Source organism: Leptomonas pyrrhocoris (assembly GCF_001293395.1).
Source record: "Leptomonas pyrrhocoris isolate H10 chromosome Unknown, whole genome shotgun sequence".
NCBI lineage: Eukaryota > Euglenozoa > Kinetoplastea > Trypanosomatida > Trypanosomatidae > Leptomonas > Leptomonas pyrrhocoris.
The window spans coordinates 2,088,216-2,112,742 of record NW_015438357.1 but is presented as its reverse complement, the minus strand read 5'-3'; the positions used below and the strand labels follow the sequence as shown (position 1 = coordinate 2,112,742).

General features: G+C 50.0%; 11 protein-coding genes across 17 annotated transcripts; all 11 read right to left on the bottom strand.

Moving 5' to 3' along the window:
- Positions 1-1,007: 1,007 nt before the first annotated feature.
- Positions 1,008-1,484, bottom strand: ABB37_00687 (hypothetical protein; the record flags this gene model as incomplete). The annotated part of the gene is made up of 1 exon (XM_015796978.1): positions 1,008-1,484. The coding sequence occupies one exon, from the start codon at positions 1,482-1,484 to the stop codon at positions 1,008-1,010; it is 477 nt and encodes a 158-aa protein (XP_015664986.1).
- A 7-nt stretch (positions 1,485-1,491) lies between these two features.
- ABB37_00686 (hypothetical protein) lies at positions 1,492-1,923 on the bottom strand (the record flags this gene model as incomplete). Its single annotated transcript, XM_015796977.1, has 1 exon — positions 1,492-1,923. One exon carries the CDS (start codon positions 1,921-1,923, stop codon positions 1,492-1,494), a length of 432 nt encoding a protein of 143 aa, XP_015664985.1.
- Positions 1,924-4,442: 2,519 nt separating this feature from the next.
- Positions 4,443-6,655, bottom strand: ABB37_00685 (hypothetical protein; the record flags this gene model as incomplete). Its single annotated transcript, XM_015796976.1, has 1 exon — positions 4,443-6,655. Exon 1 carries the CDS (start codon positions 5,202-5,204, stop codon positions 4,443-4,445), a length of 762 nt encoding a protein of 253 aa, XP_015664984.1. The 5' UTR covers positions 5,205-6,655.
- Positions 6,656-7,231: 576 nt separating this feature from the next.
- ABB37_00684 (hypothetical protein) lies at positions 7,232-8,109 on the bottom strand (the record flags this gene model as incomplete). The annotated part of the gene is made up of 1 exon (XM_015796975.1): positions 7,232-8,109. The coding sequence occupies exon 1, from the start codon at positions 7,940-7,942 to the stop codon at positions 7,232-7,234; it is 711 nt and encodes a 236-aa protein (XP_015664983.1). The 5' UTR covers positions 7,943-8,109.
- A 1,478-nt stretch (positions 8,110-9,587) lies between these two features.
- Positions 9,588-10,640, bottom strand: ABB37_00683 (putative mitochondrial mitochondrial phosphate transporter; the record flags this gene model as incomplete). Of its 2 annotated transcripts, none has more annotated exons than XM_015796973.1 (1): positions 9,588-10,640. In XM_015796973.1, the coding sequence occupies exon 1, from the start codon at positions 10,539-10,541 to the stop codon at positions 9,588-9,590; it is 954 nt and encodes a 317-aa protein (XP_015664981.1). In that variant the 5' UTR covers positions 10,542-10,640. The 2 variants fall into 2 exon arrangements, with proteins under 2 accessions (XP_015664981.1, XP_015664982.1); XM_015796974.1 differs by having other exon boundaries at positions 9,588-10,637.
- Positions 10,641-13,139: 2,499 nt separating this feature from the next.
- On the bottom strand, positions 13,140-14,238 carry ABB37_00682 (putative mitochondrial mitochondrial phosphate transporter; the record flags this gene model as incomplete). The annotated part of the gene is made up of 1 exon (XM_015796972.1): positions 13,140-14,238. The coding sequence occupies exon 1, from the start codon at positions 14,088-14,090 to the stop codon at positions 13,140-13,142; it is 951 nt and encodes a 316-aa protein (XP_015664980.1). The 5' UTR covers positions 14,091-14,238.
- Positions 14,239-14,978: 740 nt separating this feature from the next.
- ABB37_00681 (putative amino acid permease) lies at positions 14,979-16,996 on the bottom strand (the record flags this gene model as incomplete). Its single annotated transcript, XM_015796971.1, has 1 exon — positions 14,979-16,996. Exon 1 carries the CDS (start codon positions 16,548-16,550, stop codon positions 14,979-14,981), a length of 1,572 nt encoding a protein of 523 aa, XP_015664979.1. The 5' UTR covers positions 16,551-16,996.
- A 1,148-nt stretch (positions 16,997-18,144) lies between these two features.
- Positions 18,145-18,918, bottom strand: ABB37_00680 (hypothetical protein; the record flags this gene model as incomplete). 2 transcript variants are annotated; one of them, XM_015796969.1, is made up of 1 exon in its annotated part: positions 18,145-18,918. In XM_015796969.1, the coding sequence occupies exon 1, from the start codon at positions 18,763-18,765 to the stop codon at positions 18,145-18,147; it is 621 nt and encodes a 206-aa protein (XP_015664977.1). In that variant the 5' UTR covers positions 18,766-18,918. The 2 variants fall into 2 exon arrangements, with proteins under 2 accessions (XP_015664977.1, XP_015664978.1); XM_015796970.1 differs by having other exon boundaries at positions 18,145-18,862.
- Positions 18,919-19,378: 460 nt separating this feature from the next.
- ABB37_00679 (hypothetical protein) lies at positions 19,379-20,607 on the bottom strand (the record flags this gene model as incomplete). Of its 2 annotated transcripts, none has more annotated exons than XM_015796967.1 (1): positions 19,379-20,607. In XM_015796967.1, exon 1 carries the CDS (start codon positions 20,570-20,572, stop codon positions 19,379-19,381), a length of 1,194 nt encoding a protein of 397 aa, XP_015664975.1. In that variant the 5' UTR covers positions 20,573-20,607. The 2 variants fall into 2 exon arrangements, with proteins under 2 accessions (XP_015664975.1, XP_015664976.1); XM_015796968.1 differs by having other exon boundaries at positions 19,379-20,604.
- A 982-nt stretch (positions 20,608-21,589) lies between these two features.
- ABB37_00678 (putative mitochondrial hypothetical protein) lies at positions 21,590-23,424 on the bottom strand (the record flags this gene model as incomplete). 4 transcript variants are annotated; one of them, XM_015796963.1, is made up of 1 exon in its annotated part: positions 21,590-23,424. In XM_015796963.1, exon 1 carries the CDS (start codon positions 23,159-23,161, stop codon positions 21,590-21,592), a length of 1,572 nt encoding a protein of 523 aa, XP_015664971.1. In that variant the 5' UTR covers positions 23,162-23,424. The 4 variants fall into 4 exon arrangements, with proteins under 4 accessions (XP_015664971.1, XP_015664972.1, XP_015664973.1 ...); XM_015796964.1 differs by having other exon boundaries at positions 21,590-23,353; XM_015796965.1 differs by having other exon boundaries at positions 21,590-23,346.
- Positions 23,425-23,940: 516 nt separating this feature from the next.
- On the bottom strand, positions 23,941-24,298 carry ABB37_00677 (hypothetical protein; the record flags this gene model as incomplete). Its single annotated transcript, XM_015796962.1, has 1 exon — positions 23,941-24,298. The coding sequence occupies exon 1, from the start codon at positions 24,286-24,288 to the stop codon at positions 23,941-23,943; it is 348 nt and encodes a 115-aa protein (XP_015664970.1). The 5' UTR covers positions 24,289-24,298.
- Between the last annotated feature and the right edge of the window lie 229 nt (positions 24,299-24,527).

The following is a 24,527-nucleotide window of genomic DNA, read 5'->3' as shown; positions in this document are numbered from 1 at the left end:
GCTACCTGCTCGATTCGGTGAGCCGTAAAGGAAACAACCAACCATGAACGTCGTTAGACGGAATTGCGTTTTGTTACCGGAACGTCATCGACTCGAGCTTTTGAAAAGGAAAAAAAGGAGTACTGTACACACCTTTTTCTATCCTCTCATTCTCTGCTAGTTATCCACTCTTCTGCTTACATAGAATTAGAGCGATAAATATATATCGGTTACGTCACAGTACGTACATGTGTGTTGTGATGCGTGGATGCGAGCTACAGAAAGACAAATGAATAATAGTAAACTACTGTCAGTTGTCCAATCAAAACAATAAAAAAAGAAAAGAAAGAAGACGGAAAACATCGCGAGAGAAGAAAAAAAAACCACCAACACGGGAGCTTGACAGGAGAGAGTCAGAGGCTCACGTGAGGAGCATTACAGGCTACATAGAGGAAGAGAAAAGAAAAATAAAAGTCAGGAGTAATGAGCACGAGTCCGAACGAGTTCGACTTTATCGAAGGCAACCAAGTTTCTCTAGCGCAATTTGAAAGACACGGAGATATTCCACGGTAATATTAAACAGGAAAAGCGTGATACATTAATAGCATTTATAAAAAAAAGATGAATGAAGATAGCTCGTAAGGTGGACTTTTGAAAGTTAAAAACGAAACAAAACAAAGATGAGGAAGATCATCCGTGTAGTTGTTAGTCGTGCATCAACTCTGGGGTAATATGGCCCTCTTCGATTATACATATATATGTAAAAGGAGCAAAAAAAAAGCCGTAGGCACATTTGTTGTCCCCCCACGCAGCTACCAGAAAATGAACCGAAAAAAAAAAAGCAAAAGAAAGAGGCAAGCGAATTGGTCAATAAGGCTCGCAGAAAGGGGAAAAACAAAGCAAAAAAAGCAAGAGCTTTACTCTGCACAGAAAAGAACAAGTAAAAAACAAAAAAAAAACTCTTTTAATTGCTCCGTGTCAAGCCTTCGCCTGGAAAGGTTCGTGTCCGATCTAGGGCCTAACCAAATCTATACTTCGCTCCTAAACGAACCAACAGAGGAAATGAAAAAGAGGTGCAAACCGTCAAGAACATTCGGAAAGAAGTGGGTAAAAACGGTAAATGAAGAAAAAAAAGCCATTTGCTTCGCTGAGAATAAAGACTGAGGTAGAAATTTCGCTAAAGAAACGCCCAACGCGTTACCAACACACGGTTTAATTGAGGAAGAAATAAAGTAAATAAGTATAGTAAAGCAAACGAGAGCGAAAACCTTTTTCTTTTCAAATCCCATCATACCAAAAAAAAGGGGTGAGAATGTTCTACTTTGCTGATGCAGTCCGGTTTGTTCTTCTTGCAACCAAAGATGGTAAACAGCGGGAAAACAGCAAAACAACAAAGATATCCAATGCAGCCTCTCTTGCAAACCTCTTCCTTCTCCCATGTTCAGCATCTCGTCCAACGGTGTTCGCATATATACATATATATATGCAATCAAGTACCACAACATCTTGATTCTAACGCATAACGGTAGCGACTACCAAAGACACGTGCACATGCGCGCATGAACCACGGTCAGATGGGGAAAATGCTGATGACGTGTTATCAAAGGACAGGAAGAAGACGCTTAAAAAGAAAAAAAAAGTGGGATAATTATCACAAAGGTTAGACGACTGACTTGGACGCCAAGTAAAGACAGATATGTGAAGGAAAAAAAAGAGGAAACAAAAGGGGCTTATTATAACATAGAAGAAGAAAAAAAATGTGTAAAGACCAAGTAATGCAAGAAGAAGAAAAGAAAAAAAAAACATTAGCTGCAACAATTGCGGAAGAAGGAACAACATGACAAACTGATTAGCAAAATGTTTTGTATCTCTGATGCGGCGGATACAGAAACAACAGCAAAAGGGACGAACATGCGAAAAATAGTAATAAAAAAGAACATCCATAGAAGAGGGAAGAAGAGGAGAAAAATGATTTTTTGAGGAGAAAACTCAACGATCATCACAAAAAAGAAGAAGAAGAGCTAGCACAATTGTTTTATACAGAATAATGCGAGCAAAACGCCCACATCAATATACATATATACATTTATATATATACATATAAATGTATGAATTCGGCCAAGAAGTAGAAAATATAATTTTATGAAAGAAACGTTTTATTATGTTTACCAAAACAAATGAAAAAACGAGTTTCAAAAAGAAAAAGAGAAGAAACTCCCAAAAAAAAGGCACTTCATTAGCGCTGTTCTGCGAAACCCACGTAGTTGTATGTCTCTTTTGAAAGAAGTAAAGTGCTCAGACTCTCTTTATGCCATGTCTTTGAATGAAAAGAAAGGAAAAGAAAATGCAACTGAAGGTAAAAAACAAAAAGCGCAGATCAAAACACAGCTTACACTTCACAGGAGTGTCGCTATGTAACGCAAACGGTGAAGAAGAAAAATACAAAAAAAGAATAGTAGAGAGTTCATTTTTTTCTTTTCTTGACAAATATAAGAAAGAGAAGAGTTCAGTCCAGATACAAGCAGGAGATCGGAGGAAGGAAAAAAAAAAAGGACTCCTCTGTTTGCAAGCATCTGTACTGACAACTGAAAAGAGAAGCACACACACAAAAAGACAGTAGATTGCACTATGTGGGCACTGCCTCCCCAAGCACTCAACACACACACACACACACACACACACATGAAAGCTGTAGCAGCAAACAAAATAATAGTAAAAACGCAGATGATCGTTTTGCGGTACAAAACATCACAAGCAGAGTGGAAACCATCATCGGTTGTCTTAAGGCAAAAAGGGGGAAAAGACTAGCACTTTTTTTGATCAGAAATATAAATATACGTGTGTGTGTGTGTGCGTGTGTGTGATGTTGAGTGTCAGCAAAACAAAAGAGCGAAACATAAAAGGATAGTTGAGGAGAAAGCAAAATGAATGTATACGAGAGGGAAACAAACATCAAAAACAAGGAGAACAAAGAAGAAAATAGCATGAAAAATAGCGTGGGAAAGAAGAAGGTTTGATTTAGAGAAAAATAAAGGGAATCCCAAGGTCATGTTGGTGACGATCAACACAAATCGCAGGTGCACTTAGTCGAAGAGTGAAGATGGGATGGGAACCACTCATTATGAGGAAACAATAATCAAAATAATAACGTGAGAAGCAAGAGGAGGGACGAAGACGTGCTCTTATGCTCCGCAGCAACTCGATTTTTGCTTCACTGAGTCGTACACATTTTCACTGACAGTGAAACTAAATATCGAAACGTTCTCCGAAAACAAAAGAAAGATAGAGAGTAAAGATGTGGAAGAGGAGTAGAATACAACTCACTCTGGAACAGGGTATACGTGTATTAAGCGGTGAGAACAACGACAAAACAAAAGCATTTAAGGGGTGAAAACACACACAAACAGATAAACAAACGAGAAGTGTTAAAGTGATGATTACGAGTAGGTTTTCTCAGCGAAGTCACTCAAGGAAGATGAGTGGGAAAGAAAAAAAGCAAAAAATTCTGTTACACTGCTAAGTATTCTTTTTTTCTTTTTTTTATTGGCTTAGCTGTTTTTGCCGTCACTTTTACGTCTTTTGGGGGAAGAGCTGGGGCGGGCCACTGCAGTCACAGGATACACTGGTACAAAACTACGCACGAACGCACCCAAGGCACACACACACACACACAAATGCTTAAAAGAAAAAAAAAGAATGAAGAGTCACATCACCAGATTCCAACAGACGCAGAGAAAAAAAAAGAGAGAAAAACATGTCGAAAAACGAATAACAACGTAATTAAAGGAAGAATAGTAACAGAGGAGAGATGAAAAATCTGACGGATAGATCACTGCAAGCCTACCACAACAGTCCTCGCTTTAACTACGCGAAAACAAACAAACCAACAGAAATTCGATAAAACGAGGCAATACTGGTAAACACGGATCTTGTTCGAGTTGGAAGTCCAATTTTCATTTTTTTTTTAGAGAAAACCAAAGAGACGTCATTCCGCAACGCAGAAATGCTAATAATGATTAAAAAGGAAGGCGCGAAGGGGAAGGCCTATCAGCATCATGGCAGTGCAGAGTGCAGAATTTAGCACGCAAGTGTAGGTGTCCATACACAACGCAGATCTTTTTTGTTCGTTTTGCACTGACACACGCAAATGCATCAGCTCGCCGCGTCAAACCTCTTGAGACGCCTTTTGCTCGTCTTCTTTCTCTGGAAACTAGAACTGCTTTCACGTGCGTAGAACCAATAGTATTCCGTTTCCATTTTTCTTCTCTGCCGGAGTGAGGAAAATGAGTACACATGCCCGTCTATGTGTGCGGGCTGTTGTCTCATCGTTGTTTCCGCTATTCACCATAACCAATTGTGGGCATCTCTTATCAACTGGACGCAGAAAAAAAAGGGGTGCGAAAGAACGGAGTTATTCTTCTTCTTCTTCTTTTTTTTTGAAGGAGATCCGGTCTGGATCTTTTTCACGCTCGTAGACCATTCCAAGCGACTGGCGCACCAGCAACGGTGAAGCTGTTCATGGACGACGACTGACTGTTCGCGTACGGGATGATGTTCACCGCGGATTGCGAGGTGTGGCTGGGAACGGGCGTGCCCGGCTCTGCCGCGGCCATGTACGTCATCACCGCCGGTTCCACTGGGTGGTGGAGATCGGGGTGGAGAAAGCGGCACTTGCGACGGTTGCAGCGGCCGTTCAGGTAGTGGCGGCACACCTCCAGCGAGCGCAGCAGCGGCGGCTCGGCGCCGGGTTCAGCCGTTGACTGCGGAAGCTTGTTGACGGCCACCGTGCTGGACATGGGCACGTACGTTGTCCGCATCTGCGGCTGCTGTGGGGCCAACATCTGCGCCGCCGTGTACATGTCTGGCATTCCGTGCGACTGCTCCATCGGGAGCGATGAGCAGCCGGTGTTGGGTTGAATAAACATCGACATCGGAGCCGCGTTGGTGGACGGTTTGGCAGAAGGGACGAGGTAGACCACCTTGCCGTTGTTGTTCATCTCCATTGGCCGGTCCTGGCAGATGTAATAGGAGGGCCCGTTGGGTGTAAACGGCTGCTGGCCCTGCTGCAGCTGCGGCGGCGTTGAAATGGAGCGCATGTCGGGAACAGCAGAGGCGGCGGGGTAGAGAATGGTCATGGGCTGCATCGGAGGGCGGTTGTACGGCTCGGCGGCGTAGTACCGTACCGGCTCCATCGGCATGCTCTGCAGATACACAAGCTGCGACATGGGAGTCTGCGAGGGGAGGTAGTGTTGTCTGTGTAGGCTAGACAGAGTCTTCTTGGAAACGAGTCAGTAGAATATTTGGGAAAAATTGGCAAACTGTATTAAAAATAAAAATGCTTGTTTATGAAAAGAAAAGGGGCAGGAAAGCACAAACGAAGAAAACAGAGAACGGAATACGGCAGCCTGATAGACCACTGGAACAGCAGCAGCTTCTGTTTTCGCGTATTCGGGGGCGCGGCAGTAGAACAAAAACACACGTGCAAGGCTGGGATAGTGATGTTGCGGGTGGATCAAAAACAGGCAGCAAAAGCGAAAATATTTTTAAAAAAGGTAAACAAAATAAAATAAAAAACAGGGGGCTAGTTTGAAAAGAGGGGAGAAAAACAGACCAACGCGTATCACCGTAGAAAAGCGTGTGAAGGTGACCTACAACGATGTGGAGACGCACACACACACACACACACGAAAAGAAAAAGGGTTGTATCTACTAATACGGAAAAGGGGCTAAAGAACAGATTTGAGCGGGAGAGAACAGAAGCAATCACACCAGAAATTCGAGGTTAAGATGTAAAGAAAAGTCGAATAGAACACCAACACGCGAGGGACAAAGCATGCAAAAATAAAAACCAGCAAGTGAGAGGGCACAGAAACGCCAAATCGAGAAAAAAAGCGCGCGAGAAAAAAAAGTATAAGATGTTTTGCGCAACCCAAAGGAGGTTGAAAGGTGCTTACAAGGAAACCGGAAAAAGAGAAATACAAAAAAAAAGAACGATCTGTTGGCTTGTCCGCACAGAGAGACTGGGAACAGAGGGGGAGAAAACAACAAAAACAAAATAAAAAGAGTTATTGAAATGAACTCAGCTTTATTCAGTTTATTGCTGAAAATGCCTTCGTATTGAAGCTCATATCCGCTTAAATTACGAAGTGAGATGCGCTTTTTGAAGCCACTGAAAGAAAAAACTTTGGCTTTCTGAGATCTTTCGGAACTCCTCTTGTTTTCGGTAGATCCCGTACGTATCAACGGAAGACTTGAGAAGTCACTTTGTTGGTTTCCTGAAACTTTCGGACGAGAGAACTGTGTCGCTGTCAGAGCGTTACACGCCAGAATTGAGCGGAGAACTACGTGAAAGAAAAGCGCTTTCAGAGATGCACCTGTTTTATTCCGGAGTGATCGCTCGCTACAGAAGTGAAAGAGAGCAACAAGGGCGAAAAAAGGGCAGGAGTACAGAAAACGGCGAACACACAAACGGCAAAAGCAAGATGGAGTAAAAGATAACGGGAAAAGGATAAAGCAAATTTCTTTAGGATGTCAAAACACAACTCAGTTTCTTTTTTCCTTCTTTTTTAAAATAGAGGAAGATGTACGAACGGATTGAGCGCAATGGAGAGGGCTTGAACGCGTTTGAGAGTAGTCAGCTAAGGAAAACGTAAGCGAGCTATATGTGTTTATTCCTTTGTGGAGGTGACCAAGTATTCACAGATTTTAGAAAGAAAAACCCGTTTCCATAGAAGAATAGAGAAACCGCAGGGAGAGATATTGGCGAACAAATGAAACACGCCGTGAGACGTCGGAGAAGTTCAGCACGATAGAGACGAGTAGTGAGGGCTCGTCGATTTATGCGAGGGGCACACCGGAGCAGGGGCGGAGACGTCCAACGCGGCCTCTCCTTCCCTTTCTGGGACAGCGCTGTCCTTTCTTTTTCTCCATTTTTTTTAAATGCACCTTTGCTTGCGAAGACTGCGCGAGACAGTTCGAAACAGGTACTTGCGAATCGAGATGGAAAAAAAAAGAGTACGGATATTCAAGGGCGGTTCTTTGCACGTGCTTCGGTGATTCAAATCCTTGACAGTGGGAATTATCTATGCGAGCAGGACGAGGAGACACACACAACAATGGTAAAAACAGCAGTGAAACCAAAGCTTAACAAAAGCAAAAAAGAAAGGCACCGTGTCATGTAGAAGCCCACTGCGGGAGATGACAACAAAGGGCAACGCACGCGGTAGAGAGGGGGCACACGCAGTACAACTTACTAGTGTTCATCACGAGGTATGAAAGCTGTAGAAGGCAGCCCGGCATCGTGTCCTGTCTCTCGCACCATTCGACTGCGCTGCAACTGACGACGCAGCGCGACAGCCGCCTTGTTCTCCGCCCGCACCGACAGCAAAAACTCCGTCAGTTCGGAATGCAGAAGCGCCTGCTGCTGCTCCACCTTGGGGTCGCAGAACGCAGAGACGAGGCTGCCGCTCTCGAAGGCGCGCTGGCGTTGAAGGTGCACGATTTGTTCTCGATTGCGCGCGCGGAGACGCCCTGCGAGACGGCGAGCGAGCTCGTCGTCATCCACGAGTAGATGCTGGATCTGCTGCTCCGTACAAAGTCCATCTTCCTCTTTATGTCCAGTTGCGTTCACGGACGCAGGAGCGGCCAAGTTGGGCATCTTAGAGCTCTGAAGCAGACGCGCGTAAAAGCAGAGCGGGTACAAAGACTCGTCGAAGAACCTACTGCTGCCGCTTGGCGTGCTGTCCGATGTCGCATCCGCTCTGCTTCCCTCACCCGACGAGGGTGACTCGTCGTGTTGTGGCGACGGTGGCGGCAAAGGCACCGAACACGCGTGCCGCTCAAACGGGTTGTAGTCGACAGTGGCGTCGATGAAGGACGGCGGGGCAGCGAAGAGGCAGTGAATTCTTTCGCCCCACAGCGCGTATGCCTCCGGGGCGGTCAGGTCCACCGAGGAAGCGGACATGGAGAGGACGCAAATAGGATCACCGAGTACGTGGATCCAAATCTGCAGGAGAGAGAGAGAACGCAACGTGTCACTCCACTAGCGGTTTCACACTGAAGCCAACCACGATGTGTACTTGTATGTGTATGTGTGTGCGTGTTGCTGCTTTGCTGTCTGCATGCTTGTCTTCGGAAGAATATCATTATTATTGTTTTTTTTTTTGCCACAAAACATAGGAAGAGAGAAAAAAGATGTTGAAGGCCTTTTAGTGCAGCGGAGGACGAAGCAATCCAATAAGGTAGTATCAGTTACACCGACAGCGGCATACCAACACAGCAAAGTAGGGCGAACGCACACACACACACACATCTATAGAAGAAGAGGCTTTGATTGGTATGGAAATAAGTTTTTCCTGCCAGCTTCCATTTGATGAAGGGCAGGCACAAAGACGCAGCCCATTATTTCGACACTTTTCTGAATGCAACATGGCCCATCACATGAAACGTGGACAGGACCGCCCAGACAGGGCGAGTGCCCACTATCGGGCACTTGTCTCGCTTTCTCGTATATATATATATAGGTAGTCATAAAGTGAAGTGCGCGAACCGTTGCAAAACGGTGGAAGAAGATTTAAAAAAAACCTACAGACGCTATGGAAGGACCAACAGTGTCGAGGTTCCTCACCCACGTCTGCACGACTTCCCGTTATCAAAACTTCTTTCTCGGTGTTTCGGCTTAACAAAGCTAAGTATTTGTCAAACGGCCACATTTATCATTTCGCTATACTGTGAAATGCACGGAAGTGCGCGAGGCAGATCGCGGATAGGTGAGCCAGTGGCTCTTGAGAGAGCTGCCTTAACACCACACGCGCATAGCACAACATATACTTGTGTTATTGTTTTTTTTTTCCTACCTACAAACCTATTTATAATTATACTTAATGTCCCTTCCCGTCCTATCGATACAAACTCTCAACACTTTTCGGCTCCGTAGTACTTTTCAAGACAGGAATCGACGTTTTACAGAAGAAGGGCATAAACAGACACCCCAAAAGCAAGGCCGTTGCATTTGTGCAAATATAAAGAGGGGGAAAAGCAACAACAAAGAAGCCAGTGAAACACGAGTTTTCTATTACATTTTTCCATCTTTCCCGCAGAGTATATGTGTAAACGAGGAGAAACAGAAACAGAACGGAAAACGCAAACCAGAAAAGCACTTCCTCAAAGCCCGTAATCCACCTTTCTGCAGACAAGCGGTAAAACAAGTCAAGAACGTACGCTCACCAGAACGAGGGGAAAAGAACAGCTCTGAAAGAAGGAAAGAAAAAAAAAACGGTGCACGATCCGGAGCAGCGGGCAACGCGCTGCGCTATGAACCACAGGTGGGTACGTAAGTTCAATCAAGACACGCTCCGTATCTTCCGCGAACTCGAAACACTGAGGTGCGCGTGCGTGACAGCAACGCGAGCCGACACGCACAACGAAAGCACTCACTACTGCCTTCAACATTGCTGAATGTGAGCACAAACACTGTTGCTTCGAGGAGAGGCGATCGAAGCAGAAACCCGATCACCTTCTTCCCTGTCCACACCACCTGTACACTTTCCTTCCTTCTAGGAATCACCACCCTTCTCCTCACAGCGTTCAGCGCCTTCTCTGCGTCGATTTTACTTCTTGCCGCTGCCACCGCTGGTGCCCATGCCGAGGGCGGTCTTGTACGAGTCGTAGATCCACCACTGCAGACCCGTCAGCGTACCGATCATCAGAATACGAGTGCCCAGGCCCTTGGTGCAAATCGTCGTGTAGCCCATCTCCTTCGCAATCTGGCCGTAGCCCTTGCCGGCGTTGCTAGCCTTACCGCGCGCAGACACCAGAGTGTCAGCAGGGTGAGAGACAATGGCGCAAATAACACCGGCGAGGTAACCGGAAGCAAAGGTGATCGAAAGCTGAGTGGCCTTGCTGTACTGCTCCTTAGGCTTTGTGAAGACGTACTGGTAGAAGGCGCGGACGACCTTCTCAAAGAAGTAGAACTTGGCCATCGTGTAAGGGATCTGGCGGCACCACAGCGGCGTCAGCGACTTGAACGGGAAGCCACTGGACGGATCCGCGCGCATGGCGGACATGGCGGCGAACATGCCGGTGGGGAAGGTGCCTTTGGGAGAGGTCTGCACCTTCACCTTCACCATCTCAAACGGGCACAGGCCCATGTCGGCGAAGAACTCCGCGGAGGCCGAGCCGGCGAGCCAGATGAGGCCCTGGTACTTTTCAGCGTTCTTCTCGCCGGCGAGATTCGCGTAGAAGTCCTTGAACACCTCGTACAGGCCGAACTTGAAGGCCCCCTGAGTGGAGTAGCCAAAGAAGGTCGGCAGCCAGCCCTTCAGGAGACCGGTGGCACCAGCGCCCTCCTCCGCAAGGATCAGCTTCATGCCCTGACCCAGCGACTTGAACCGTTCGGGGCTCACCTGCATGTTGCACTTCACAACATCGAGGGGACACACGGCGGTGTGGGTGGTGCCACACGCGAGAACGCCGCCACCGATGCACTTGATGTAGTAGTTCGTGTCATGCGGGCAGGAGGGGTTGACGTAACGCGCGTCCCAAGCCTTGGTCTGAGTGGCCATTTTTACTTATTAGCGGCGTAGGTGGAGGGAGAAATAAAGGTATAAGCAGTTGAAAGTAGCAAGGGACTACGATACGAGCGAAGAAGGCGATTAGCTGCTCGAGTCAAAATAGCAAAGAGGGAGGAGAGAAGGAAGTGGAGTAGAAAGACGATGCTGAAGATGAAAGCAAAAAAAGGAATTAAAAGATAGTTTGGTGTTACAAAGATGCGAAGGAAGGCAGCGACTCGAATCACGCGTTGAACGAAATGAACGTAGACACAGGGAAAAAAAGCACATGTATCTCTCTTGTCAATCACCTACTGCACGTAAAACTCACAACACTTTGTGACTGTGTCACTGCCAACGGCAAGACGGCTTTATCGTAAAAATCGTACCAATCACCTTTTTTTGAGTATATGTGTGTTTCGCTTTGCAGTTTTGAGTCACCTCTTGCTAAGTTTTACTCTATTTGTCTCGCTGCGTCACGGACGTTTTCCCACGTCATTCAAAAGCTACTTTCTTGTTGAACTTCGCACACACGTACCCATGCTGTTCCGTGCTGCTTAACTGCTTTCCTTCCACACAGTTTTCTCGTGCAGGAAACAACAGTACAAACACAGTAAAAAGAAGAAGAAGAAGCGAAGACGCGTGAAGTAGCCATGAACAGCGTGGATGCCGTAACGCAGCGATTCATAAAAAAGAAAAAACCAACAACAGTAGAATCCGGAAAAACAAAAACATCAAAAACAACAAGGGTATCAATAATAGTAATAGTAGTAGAGGCTATTCGACCACTTTTCAGAGAGCCCATTGTACCCCTCCCAAAGCGAAGAGAAACGACACATCAGAGAGAACGGCGGTGTGTAGGGCTGCGAGTATGGTCTGCGTTCCCAGAGACGGTTGCATCTCCCTTTTTCTGCTTTCGCCAATGCCTATATATATATATATATACACACTTTATTTTCGAGAGACAACACGTAAAGCAGCGCAACGATACGCCGATGATGAAAGAAAGGAAATAAATGAGAAAATGATCCTGTTGACTGTTTTTTATATATTATGAAAAGGTGATTTGGTTTCTTTTAAAAAGAGATTGCTTTTACGTAAAATAACGCGTAACGTATCGTTGACTGTCCGCCACACTAGAGACAACGGAGGTCTCGCCACGGTTTCAATCTCTCGCACGCCGACATTGTTGGCTGGTTCTTTTTTTTTTTCAATGTGTCTCTCACAACACAACACTTCTAGTAGATCTGTGAGTGAGAAGTCAAGGGACGCGCACGGAAGGATTTGCTAAAGTCACGCACATGCACGACAGAAGATAAGACTCGTGGCTTTCTTGAACTTCTCAGGATCATCACATTGTGGACGTAGGCACACTCTTTTCCTCTCAGCGCGGCAAAAAGAAAAAAGATCAAAATAATATAGATAGCTTTCATCCGTTTCTTTCCAATGTCGTCTACGCCGGCCGACACTCCTCCTCTTGCGTCTGAGGGAAGAAAAGGGAACACCAGAACGGCCGTGAAGACCAAAACAACAGACGCCACCCAGCACCGTGAAAAACGCAACCGCGCAGGCTTGCCGCATCGATCACGGCGGAGGCGCTGAGGGACAAACACACACGAATTGCACGAAAACAGCGCTCTTTCTACTACCACACTGGACTGAGCTACATAGTAGGACGCTTCGTTAGACTTCAGACGAGGAAAAGAGCAAAAAGAGAGTCGAAAGAGAACAGAGAAATTCAGCAGAGTTTCTCACACACCTCTTTCGCCCCGTGCGGGCGATGACACCGAGAGCGGAGAGAGTGAACGTGGGAGTGCAGGATGCTTCACATCTCCTACTTCTTCGGGAAGACACGCCTGCGTTGTCTGGCGTGCGTGCCTGGGCATGCTCTGCCTTCCGTGTGCTTGACTGTGTGTGCGTGTGTGCGTGTCTGCGTGGGAGGGAAAGAAACAAAGGTTGTAGATGGAAGAGACCTCACTCATTTTCTCAAATGCGAGAGGTGCGGAGTGTTGACAGCAACGATGATGTGAAAGAACGAACACCGAGAGAAGACGCGCGATCTGCAGGCACCTGCTCACAGCTTCACACAGAGAAAACAACAACAAGAAAAACCACGAGAGAGAGTCAGCTCACTACTACAACCTATAGAAAGGAATGAATATAAAGCAAAATAGGATCAGGAATGCGTGACAACCTCCAAAACTCGCAGCATTTATTCATCTTTTTTTTTCAGCCACAAAGTGGTGATGTAAACCCTGTGCGAGAAAAAAAAGAAACGTAAGATCGCTGGGGGAAACGTGCTGCGAGACTGGAGCGTTGCCGCACCCGTCCACTTAGAAGGAGAGGAAAAAAACGAGAGAGAACATTTTGGGTTGTGCGTACGGTTTTAATAGAAGGCAGATGGGTGGCAACCGCCAATGCGATACAGCGAGTTTCAAATCTGCGTAACTTGAAGACGTCGGCGCATACACACCCACTCACGTGTATACGCAAAAAAGTAAAAGCACGATGTTGGAGATCGGATGACATGCTGCTAGTCCGTAAGACGAATTGCCGCTGTCCACGTCGATAAGCAGCATTGAGCATCTTCCTTTCGTTTAGGCATCGAGATGTCTAGTGGCCGCTGGTGCCCATGCCGAGGGCGGTCTTGTACGAGTCGTAGATCCACCACTGCAGACCCGTCAGCGTACCGATCATCAGAATACGAGTGCCCAGGCCCTTGGTGCAAATCGTCGTGTAGCCCATCTCCTTCGCAATCTGGCCGTAGCCCTTGCCGGCGTTGCTAGCCTTACCGCGCGCAGACACCAAAGTGTCAGCAGGGTGAGAGACAATGGCGCAAATAATACCGGCGAGGTAACCGGAAGCAAAGGTGATCGAAAGCTGAGTGGCCTTGCTGTAGGAGTCCCGCGGCTTCGTGAAGACGTACTGGTAGAAGGTGCGAACGATTCGCTCAAAGAAGTAGAACTTGGCCATCGTGTAAGGGATCTGGCGGCACCACAGCGGCGTCAGCGACTTGAACGGGAAACCGGTGGACGGATTAGCGCGCATGGCGGACATGGCGGCGAACATGCCGGTGGGGAAGGTGCCTTTGGGAGAGGTCTGCACCTTCACCTTCACCATCTCAAACGGGCACAGGCCCATGTCGGCGAAGAACTCCGCGGAGGCCGAGCCGGCGAGCCAGATCACACCACCCCACTCCGTCGTAATCTTCTCCCCTGCCAAATTCGAGTAGAAGTCCTTGAAGAGTTCGTAGAGTCCAAACTTCCCGGCACCTTGAACGGAGTAGCCAAAGAAGGTCGGCAGCCAGCCCTTGAGAATGCCGTGGGCGCCAAAGCCCTCCTCGCGGATAATCAGCTTCATGCCCTGACCCAGCGACTTGAACCGTTCGGGGCTCACCTGCATGTTGCACTTCACGACATCGAGGGGACACACGGCGGTGTGGGTGGTGCCACACGCGAGAACGCCGCCACCGATGCACTTGATGTAGTAGTTCGTGTCATGCGGGCAGGAGGGGTTCAGGTAGCGGGCATCCCACTTCTTCGGCTTTGTGAGAGCATCGGTCATGGTGGATTAGGGTGAAGCCCGAACAGGGAATGAAGCAGTGAAAAGGGCGAAGGTGAAGAATCGTGGACTCGGGTAGATGGGCTTCAAAAATGAGGAAAGAAAGACTTGTAGGGAGCTTTTCGATAGTCGGAATCACTTGATATTTCCTTTGCACGTAAAGCGGGGAAAGTGGGGCGAAAAAAAAAGAACCGAAACGATTGATGTCCGGACATGCACAAAGATGCGGAGAAGCGAAAAAGGAAGCGAAAATAAATGAGTGACCATTACGCAGTGCATCGAGAATAGACCTGTGTGTTCAGACAGTTCGCGTCATTCTCTCTGCTGTTTTTCTTTTGTTGTTCACAGAGGGGTCTCCAACTGCGACTACTTATCGCTGATGAAAAGACACAAGTTTGAAGACGATGAGCTCGTAGAGGCTTTCTCTTGGATATGTTGAGCTGTCTGCTGAGCTCCCCTTCCTTGGTTTCTTAAAAAGATTGCCCACCCCCTTCGTGTTCGAGCAAACACTTTCCATTCTCCTGTTTGTGCCGGGGTACATCATTGCAATCAAAAGACAGTTGACATAGCTTGCATGTGCAACAAGGCATCGAAGTTGCAGCGCCTGATCGGCGAAGAACAAAGGAAATCCCAAGCGTTGTAATGTTTGCGTGAACAGTGAGTCTCGTTTTTTCCTTTTTTTGCTTTGTTGAACGATAGTACGTGACACGACAGGTGGCAACAAGAGCGACAACGAAGGAAGGCTTTACAGTGCCATGTAAGAAGGAAGAATGGATGCACGAAACACGAGTGGAAGCGAGTTTCTGCCTCCGCACTTCAGGCAACGATTGACTGATCCATTGAGCAGAAAATAATGTGATATTTTTCGCTTCTCGTGTTCACAAGCAAGCGCTACGCGCGTAGGCGCGCCATGTTGATGTGCGGCGGCTGGTCGATGAAGAGGTGCTTCTGGTGCAGATTGCGCCAATCCGAGGACTCCATTTGCAGAATGGTGCCATACGTCTGCATATCCGCATCTTCGTACTCCTCCACGAGCGAGCCCTCAAAGCCGTCCGGGCGGAAGAAGCGAACCGTCACGTACGACACGATCACTGTGCCAAGGATCAACACGACGCTGCTATAAAAAATAAAAGGACCGCCCGTCATGGCCATCGCGATAAGAAAGGTGCTGAAAACGATGGGGACACAGGACCAGATCACCGCCGCCACGTTCCCACCTGGGACCCGGTACGGACGCTCCAACAGCGGCTGCGTCAGGCGAAGCTTCAGGAAGGACGTGAGAATGGCGATGAGACGCAGTGCGTAGAGCACCTGATCGAGTTGCACGAGAGTCTGGAAGGTCAGACACACCGACAGGATGCAGGTGATCGTCGTGTTCACCAAAATGGCGTGGACCGGCGTTTTGTACTTCTCCGAGTAATGCTCCACCCACTTGGAGAAGAAGGATGGAAAGGCGTTCAGCGTACCCATGCCTGCGATGGAGCGGGAGGTGGTGGCCAGGAGAGTCGTCATCAGGCCCAAGGTGGAGATGGCGCCGCCCACCATCACGGTGGCCGCCATCGGGGTCCCGCCGACGGCCTCGCCGACCTTCACCCAGAAACCATCGCCCCACTTATCAAACGGAACGTGGTCCAACTTCTGCGCGGAGGCACCGGCGAGAATCGGGGGGATGTACGTGGCGAGGGCGGCGACAATCATGAGGATGAGCGCCCGCACAAAGGTCGGGTTGGGGTTCTGCACCTCCTCGATCACGTTTCCGGCGGAGTCAAAGCCAGAGAAGTTCCACGCCACGACCGGCAGAAACACTGCCCAGTTTATCTTTTCGGGAACGTAGGAAATGCGCTCCCAGTTGAAGCCGTGCGGCAGCTGGAGGACAAACATGAGAAAGAAGGGCAGGATCGTGACAATCATCACCGCCACGCTGAAGGTGCCGACGAGCATGACACCAACAATGTTGATGAGCGCACACATCCACAAGAAGAAGATCTTCAAGAGCGACTTCTCCACCCAGCCAAGGTGAAAGAGCGTCGCGCAGTAGTCGGCGAACACGGCGGGGTAGAGGCTGTTGTCGACCGAGTTCAGGAAGGCGGTCCAGAGCACCGTAGTGAAGGTCACCCACGGGGGAAAGGAGCAGTTGACCCACATAATTGGTCCGGCGTTGGACGGGATGGAGCAGGACAGCTCCGCTACGCAGAGCGAGACGGGGATGCCCCACACAAATGGAATGAGGCAGAGAAAGAGAATCGACAGGAGCGGGCCGCCGGCGCTCACAGAGTCCTCCAGACCGTAGCCGCCGCTAATGCTTGCCGTGTAGATGACGCCGAGCAGTGTGAGGGTCGTGAGAACGGCCTTGGGGCGGGCCTCCGTGTCGGCGCGTGGGCTACGAAAGCGAACGATCGGTGACGCGCTGCGACCTCTCGAGGCCGCCAACGAGGCAGTCGGATCCGCTCCTCGCCGCATCATGCGTGTTCACTCGTGTCGGTGTGCTTATGTTTTGAAAGCTGTTACGTTTGAATGAGGTTGGTTACCCCAAAAGGATTTCGTTCACCACAATTAGGTACAAAAGAAGGTACGTGTCATAACAAGAAAAACAACAACATCATATTCTATTGTTTTTGCCGAGCCGAATGAAGAACAGGAAACGAAACGTGGTGCAACCAGAGGATTAGAAAAATAAGTACGTCTGACAGTTATTGTTAATGGACCTTTAAAGAATGCTCTTGATTTCCACAACAACAACAACACCGAAACACTCTTTTGGAAGAAAGAAAGACCTACAAATGTGGTCGATAGATGTTTCCAACCCACTAGTAGTATCCGGTCATGGAAGACCACTCGCTCAGCCGGTTGTTTAATTGAAATCCCTCGATTAGCTGGAAACGCAAATGCTCCTTCCTTTTCTTTTTCCTGGAATGAGTGTGTGTTTGTAGTGTGGATCGGGTTGCCGTACGCAGCGGAAATAAGAGCACGAGAAGAGAGAGAGCGAGAGACAGGAAAAAGGCACCGAGAACGTAGGTAAGAAAGAAACGAGAGCTGTCAGATTCAGCTATGAGCGGCCAGAAAAAGGAATATTATCCAGTCCTCCCTCTTCTCTTCTTACAAAACCGCTGACGCGACATGCAGGTTGCACTAAGTGCACTCGGCCTGATATGTCTCTCACGTTTTTTGTGTGTAATCGTTGCGCGTGACTCAAACACGTTACTTTTGGAATGTTTTTTTTTTTTAATTTTAAAATAAATACGCCACGTAATCGAAGCTCAAGGGAGACGTTGAAAGGACACGACAAAACTAAAGGAGTAAGAACGGGTAAATCAGTATACTTATATATCAATAGAGCACGAAAGAGCAAACCAAGACAAAATAAAGCATTCCTTTCAAAAGAACGCACCAGATCCAGAGGAGAAAGCAGATCCACCACCACAAAGACAAGGAAGAGACACCGAGAAGAAAGAAAGAGGAGCAGAGATCACCTGTACATGACAAAAATGGAGGGCCCTCAGCGGTGACACATGGGACCACCCCCGCACCCACACCCACGAATATATATGCGCTTACCTGGCAACGTGTAGTTCTTTAAAGGAAGTTGATTCGTTAAGCACTTGCGCATCGCAACTTGACAGCAAACGGGAAAAAAGTGTTAAAAGGCGCAAAAAAAGAGAAGAATTGAAAGGAAAAGAAGGAAGGAGAGGAGGAGGGAGGGGTAGAGATGAAAAAGAACAAATATATTGATCACAACAACGTAGATTTGCCTGACCAACGTGTAGAGAAAAAGACAAGGAGCAAACAAAGAAAACAAAAGGTGCCACTGATTATGCTCGAGAATGAAAGGTGAAAGGTTTGGAGTCCGAGCACCGTGAATTGTATTCAGAGGCAGTAGCTAGTCAGTCAAGAAAAACTTTTCAGCCTATAGTCACCTTTTGAAGCAAAACTCAAAAATCTTCTGTGCTCCTTGAACTATGTACGCGCCAGCAATGACTCCCCAAACCGGCCACGGTAACTCCGCCTACTTCTCTTGCGCTCCTATGGTGGAAAGTCTCTGCTGTTCTTCTTTTTCCTCTTAGCGTCCACGCAGCTCGGCAAATTTGGCCTCCAGGTCGTCCTCCGCGGGTTTCTCCTCTGCCGCCACCTGTGTCGCCGGGCCGCCGGTCTTCACCTTGATGTTATCCTCGAGATGTTCACGGATGTTGAGGCCGTGCTCATCCGCAACCTGCGCCATGAGGTTGTTCACCTCGTCCTCCGGGGTGGTTGTCGCAGTGCTCTGGCCAATCGCCCCCTCCATGTAGGCCGACGTGACGTCCATCGTCTCGAACTGCTGCTCGAAGGTGTCCATCAGTTTGCTGATCTTCGCCGGGTCCATCGACTTGAGCACCTTATCCATTCCCTTCACCATCATGCCCATGTTCTTGGTTACCATCTGCATCTTGATGGCGGTGTCGAGGCGAGCCACAACGGCGTCCATGCGGGCGGCGAGGCGCAGGTGGTTGAGGGCCTCATTCTTTTTGCGGATGCTGTTCTCTGCGTAGATGCGGGCGCCCTCCATGTTGTTCTTCTCCATCGCCTGCTTGCACTTGTTCATCGCCTGCTTCTGCTCCTTCTCACAGCGTGTGGCGTTCTTGGCGAACTGCTTCGCCGTGAACTTCAGCTGGAACTGAATATCGTAGAGTTTGTCGGTGGACATGATGCGCAGCGGTGGGTGAGCGAGTTGATGTTGAAATCTAACTACCAACGTGGATTTAAGAAGTAAATAAAAAGAAGAAAATGCAGCGGCAGCGACTCCACAAGAAAAGAAGCGCAAATCAAACAAAACAAAACACAAAGAAAATGCGAGACTTCAGTCGCACCAAAGGGTGAAGGGAACGTACAGGACGAAATGGGCGTTGGGGAGAGAGGGAGAGAAGTAGAGAAGAAGACTGTCAGACTGCTGGAGCGATTTATACGCGTCGCACTCGTAAGACGGGGACCACGGAGCATAACGTCCGAGCAGGCGGCGCTGGTACAGCAAGTTCTGACGTCTTTCTTTCCCTTATGGAAAGCGTCAAGTGCGGCAGTTTGCGACAGAGCGAGCAAGAAAAAAAAAGATGTGTACAATTCACTATTTGTTTGTTACGACAGCAAAACAAGTGGAGTCTACAGTACATATTTTAGCAAAAGAGAAGGTCTTTCCACGGCGCAAACGGTATTTCAAAGAGAAGCAACGGGGATAAAACGCAGTCAGTCTCTATACATCCAATATATCTAAATGCGCTTGTGTGTGTGGGTGTCGTGCGCCGCAAAACTGTTCCTTCGTTTCCTTATTGTGCATTGATAGCAGGCTCGTTGGGCTCACCGTCAACTGTGGACGTCTCCGCGGCTTCCATATCCGTGCCATCGTCGGCTTCGACGTCGTCTGCGTAAGACAGACCGAACTTGTCGCACCACTCCTCGATCTCACACACGATAGGGTGGCGGGGACCATAAAAGCGCTGCAAGCCCTTCCGTGCCGTGCTCAAGTACCGCTGCGCCTCCTCCTCGTCCTCCATCCACAGCAGAAAAAGACCGAGGACAAATTGCGCGCGCACCGGGCTGGGGTGCTCCTGTTGAAAGCGTTCTTCTTGAATGCGGCAGATCCCGTGCAGCATCTTCGACGCATCCATCATGTTTTCCCTGCCAAAGGCGTGCGCCGTTGCATAGCACGCGTGCCGCAGCTCCGCCTCCCGCTCATGATCACTGTATTTGAGCTGCGACTGCATCTCTGCCCGCCGTGCCACGACGTCATCGAGAGCGGCGATGAGGTGCGTGTACCAAATCTCCTTCACCGCATCGTACATCGACATCGCACTCTCCATGCTCGCCTTCGCCGCGAAGACGTTGCCCAGGTCGAAGTAGCTGAAGGTGGTGAGGACGTGCTGGGGGCCGTGCAGTAGGGAGAGGTAGTAAGTGGCACAGCTCAGCTGCTTCACCGCCGCCTCCAACTTGCCGTCCGTTGCGTATAGCAGACCAAACGCTTGGTGTAAGTCCGCCTTCATGGTCACCGTCACATCGTTTGGGTGCTTCAGCATGATGTACTGGGCCAGCGACAGCATGTCCTCGGCGTCTCCGTAGAGCTCGAGAAACTGCTTCGTGCGGGCTAAGTGCAGATAGGCCGGGATGAGCTCAATGTGGTTTGGCTTGTAAAATCGCTCGCGTAAGCGCAGCACCTTCACACCAGCCTTTTCGGCGGCCTCAGCGTCGCCTTCTAACAGTAGCAGCCGGCATCCTTCCTGTGCTTTGTTGAGTAAGGCCGCTATGGCGGCACCGATACGCTGCCGGTTGACCGCTCGCACCTCCAGCGCATTCACGCCCGTCGCAGGGGTGTCCATGAGAGCCATGAGCTCCTTGAAGCGGGTCTCGATGTTGCGCCAGTTCACGTCGGTGATGTCGTACTGGCCCTTGTCGTAGGTGGCAGCGTGCGAGGTGTCGACCTTGGCGGTGGACGCCCGAGACCGCGGCGTAGAGTAGGTTGACATGGCAAGTACAACGCTGAAGTGAAGCAAATACTTCTGGCGGCGATAGTGGTATTGGTGTTATAGGCATTTTACACGAGAAAGGAGGAGAAAAACAGATAGAGGGATGAGTCGCAAAAAATCAATGGGAGTCTCCGTGACACTGCAACATCGCACATGAATGTATTTGCTGCCGCATGTTAGCGTTCCTCTCACCACAAGCCCAGACCTATGCATGATTTGGTTCCTCTCAAGAGTTTCGTGGCGGCTTGCTCCTCCCTCTAAAAAAGGAAACAGAGATGGTAGAACGCAGAAACCCGCTGATGCCCTCTGAATCACTGCAGCTGGCTTGCACACCGCCTCCACTGAGATGCTACTCTTCAGCATCAGCGGCATGATGCGACGACGACTTCGTTTTGTGCAAGCTCAAGGGCAGCGGTTTCATTGCCTTTTCCGTATTTATTCAGACGATCTCTTTTTTTGTTTGTTTGGTATTTGTTGCTTTCTCATTAGATCACTACGTTGAACCTTCCTGTTAGCGGCGATGACGCATCATTTTTGTTGACTCGGGCTGAGAAAAAACAAAAATGATAGTAATAGAGTTCAGCGTCGCCGGTCAACACAGGCGCTTAGAATAACACAACGGTAGAAACGCGTGACACACGGAGACCCTTCACTTTCCTTTCGGTGTCTCTTCTTTCTCTGTCTTTCCCCATCTTTGGTCACGTTACAAAGTGCACCAGTCGGAAAAATGCCGAACATTGCTTTTCAGAAAGAAGGATGTCCCCCCCAAAAAAAGGGAGGAAACCCTGTAGAGTTGGGCAAAGACGAGGTCCTTCCACAAGCTGACTTCTGTTGAGCAGACCCGATGCTAATGCGTACGAGGACCACGAATCGACAATTACAGCGCTTTAGTACACTTGGCAGCCCCCTCACAACTTAAACTGTTATTGAAATGCTTAGAACCTAATAGTAATAAAAAATGACTTAGACAAACGCACCGCTTCACAGCCTACCAACTAGGTACACTGCGCTTCCCTTTTAGTCGCTGTCGCTGCCCAGCTTGACGCTCTGGTTCTGCGAGCCGAGAAGGGGGGCGCGGGGACCGAACTGCGGCGCACCGCCGCGCCCGCCACGATCGCCACCGCGCCCACCGCGGAAGCCACCGCGATCGCCGCCACGGAAACCACCGCGATCGCCGCCACGGAAACCACCGCGATCGCCGCCACGGAAGCCGCCACGATCGCCACCGCGGAAACCACCGCGATCGCCGCCACGGAAACCACCGCGATCGCCACCGCGGAAGCCGCCACGATCGCCACCGCGGAAGCCGCCACGATCACCGCCGCGGAAACCTCCGCGATCGCCTCCGCGGAAGCCGCCACGGTCTCCGCCACGGCCGCCGCGGAAGCCGCCACGGTCACCGCCGCGGCCGCCGTAGCCCCCGTAGTTCGACTGCGCCTCGGTGCGGGTCACTTGATGAACCGGCTCATCATCGTCATCTTCCTCTGCCGCCGCGGGCTTGGAGCGCTTTTGCACTGGCGCCTCGTCGTCATCGTCGGAGTCGCTCACCATGGCTGCCTTCTTGGCGGCCACCGGCTTCTTCACGGGCTCGTCGTCGTCGGAGCTGTCACTGTCCGCCGCCGCCTTCTTCGGGGCCTGCTTGGGCGACACCTTTGGAGAAGTCTTCTTCGCAGCAGGCTTTTTCACCGGCTCGTCGTCGTCAGAGCTGGAGTCGGCGACAGGCGCCTTCTTGGCCGCCGGCTTTGGCGACGCCTTGCGGGAGGCCGGCTTCTTCACGGGCTCATCATCGTCGGAACTCGAATCGGCAACCGGGGCCTTCTTGGCTGCCTGCTTGGGCGACGCCTTCTTGGCGGCGGGCTTCTTGGGTGCCTCCTCGTCGTCGCTGTCGCTGGAGTCCACCACCGGGGCCTTCTTGGCTGCCTGCTTGGGCGACGGCTTGGGGGACGCCTTCTTCGCGGCCGGCTTCTTCACCGGCTCATCATCGCTGTCACTGGAATCGGCAACGGGCGCCTTCTTCGGCGCGGGCTTGCGCACGGGCTCGTCGTCGTCGGAGCTCGAGTCCGCGACAGGCGCCTTCTTGGCAGCCGGCTTGGGCGACGCCTTGCGGGAGGCGGGCTTCTTCACGCGCTCCTCGTCGTCGCTGTCGCTGGAGTCCACCACCGGGGCCTTCTTGGCTGCCTGCTTGGGCGACGGCTTGGGGGACGCCTTCTTCGCGGCCGGCTTCTTCACCGGCTCATCATCGCTGTCACTGGAATCGGCAACGGGCGCCTTCTTCGGCGCGGGCTTGCGCACGGGCTCGTCGTCGTCGGAGCTCGAGTCCGCGACAGGCGCCTTCTTGGCAGCCGGCTTGGGCGACGCCTTGCGGGAGGCGGGCTTCTTCACGCGCTCCTCGTCGTCGCTGTCGCTGACGGCTGCCGGGGCCGCCGCTTTCGCAGCGATCGTCAGGGCGGAGATGCCAATGGCGCGAGCGGCCTTGACGGCCTTTGGATTCGCCTCTTCCAGCGCCGCGGCGGCGCTCGTGTACTTGGCGTCTTTCAGGTAGAGGTAGATGTGAGCCGTCAGCTCCTCGTCCGACACACGCTGCGACATGATTGAACGGTGGTAAATATCTGGGAGAGAGAAAAGAGAGCAGAACGAATCAACGCACGCTGCAAATTGAATGTGTGAGGTGGAAGCTCCTTCGTTAGGACGGTTTCACTGGTTGAGGGTGTGTTTAAGCACAATTGTGGCAACAACACCAAAAAAACAAGTTTAAAACAGCGTTCTTCTATTCTGAGTTCTCGTAGTACGTGGCGGTTAAAGGAGCGGGTGTTACGTTACAGTAGTCGATGCCACATAAGAAAAAAAAATCTCATTCAGTAAAAAAAAGCAAATGAATGCGGAATGCGTGAGAGAGAGAGAGAGACGGGGGAAGCGCGGTGGGGAGGATATCGAATCGCAGAAAATGTCGGCACACCACCGACAGTTCGCATTTCATGAATCCGGCAAAAACCAAAAAAAAGGTGCGATCAGAGACAAAAGCTTCCCAAGAACAGTGCCGGACGATATCGAGTCCATTTGGTCTACAGTTGAATTGAGAGAAGAGAAGGTGCTCATTAGTTTTTTGTTGTTGTTGCTGAACGGATGTGAAGAGTAAAAGACGTTTTCCAACTACAACGTCAAAATAGAGAAGGCGAAAGTGCCGTGAGGAAACCAACAAACAAACGAAAAGTGACAGGACTATCTTTGCGTTCATAAGAATTGTGGCCTGCTTTGCTGCGTGGCGGCGAGGTCCTAGCACAATCAGCAGCGCTTCTTTTCAGATGACTTCCGAAAGGCGGAGAAGAAACAAAAGCAGCGGCGAGGCAGTGATTATTCTCGCCTATCCATCATCGTCGGTTTTTCTGCACACGAAAGTCGTACCGTGAGTGTTTCAACTTGCGCTCGTGCCGCGAGCTGGAGACGCCGGCCTTAACAGGGTGCGGGGTGGTGGCCCGATTAAAGATTGTCTCCTCCGGCCTTCCTACGTAATAGGGCTTCGTGGACGTACCGCACTTCTCGCACGACTCGCCTTGATAAACACGCTGCGTCGTCTTGGTGACCCACACGTGGTGAGAGAACCATGCGTTCTGGCACACGTGACAGCGGAACTTCCCAGTGCGCTTGGCGAGTGGTGGTGGTGTGAACATGATGTGTCGCGGCCGTAGCCGGAGTACCAAAGAGGTAAAGCGCAGCATGTTGTACTCTGTACGGTTTGGTGTGTTTGGGGTGTGCCCATTTGGGTGCCATAAAAAAAAAAACCGATATGGCAGTAGACAGAACGAAGAAGCGGGAAACGGTTACATGGGTTGACGATGGCCACAACACACAAAAAGAAAAGCGTTGTGGGGAAAGAACTTCTGAGTGACCAAAATCGATTTCACCCTGCGATGACATTGAGAGCGCTGCGTTAGACAGAAAGGGTGAGTCGTGCTCC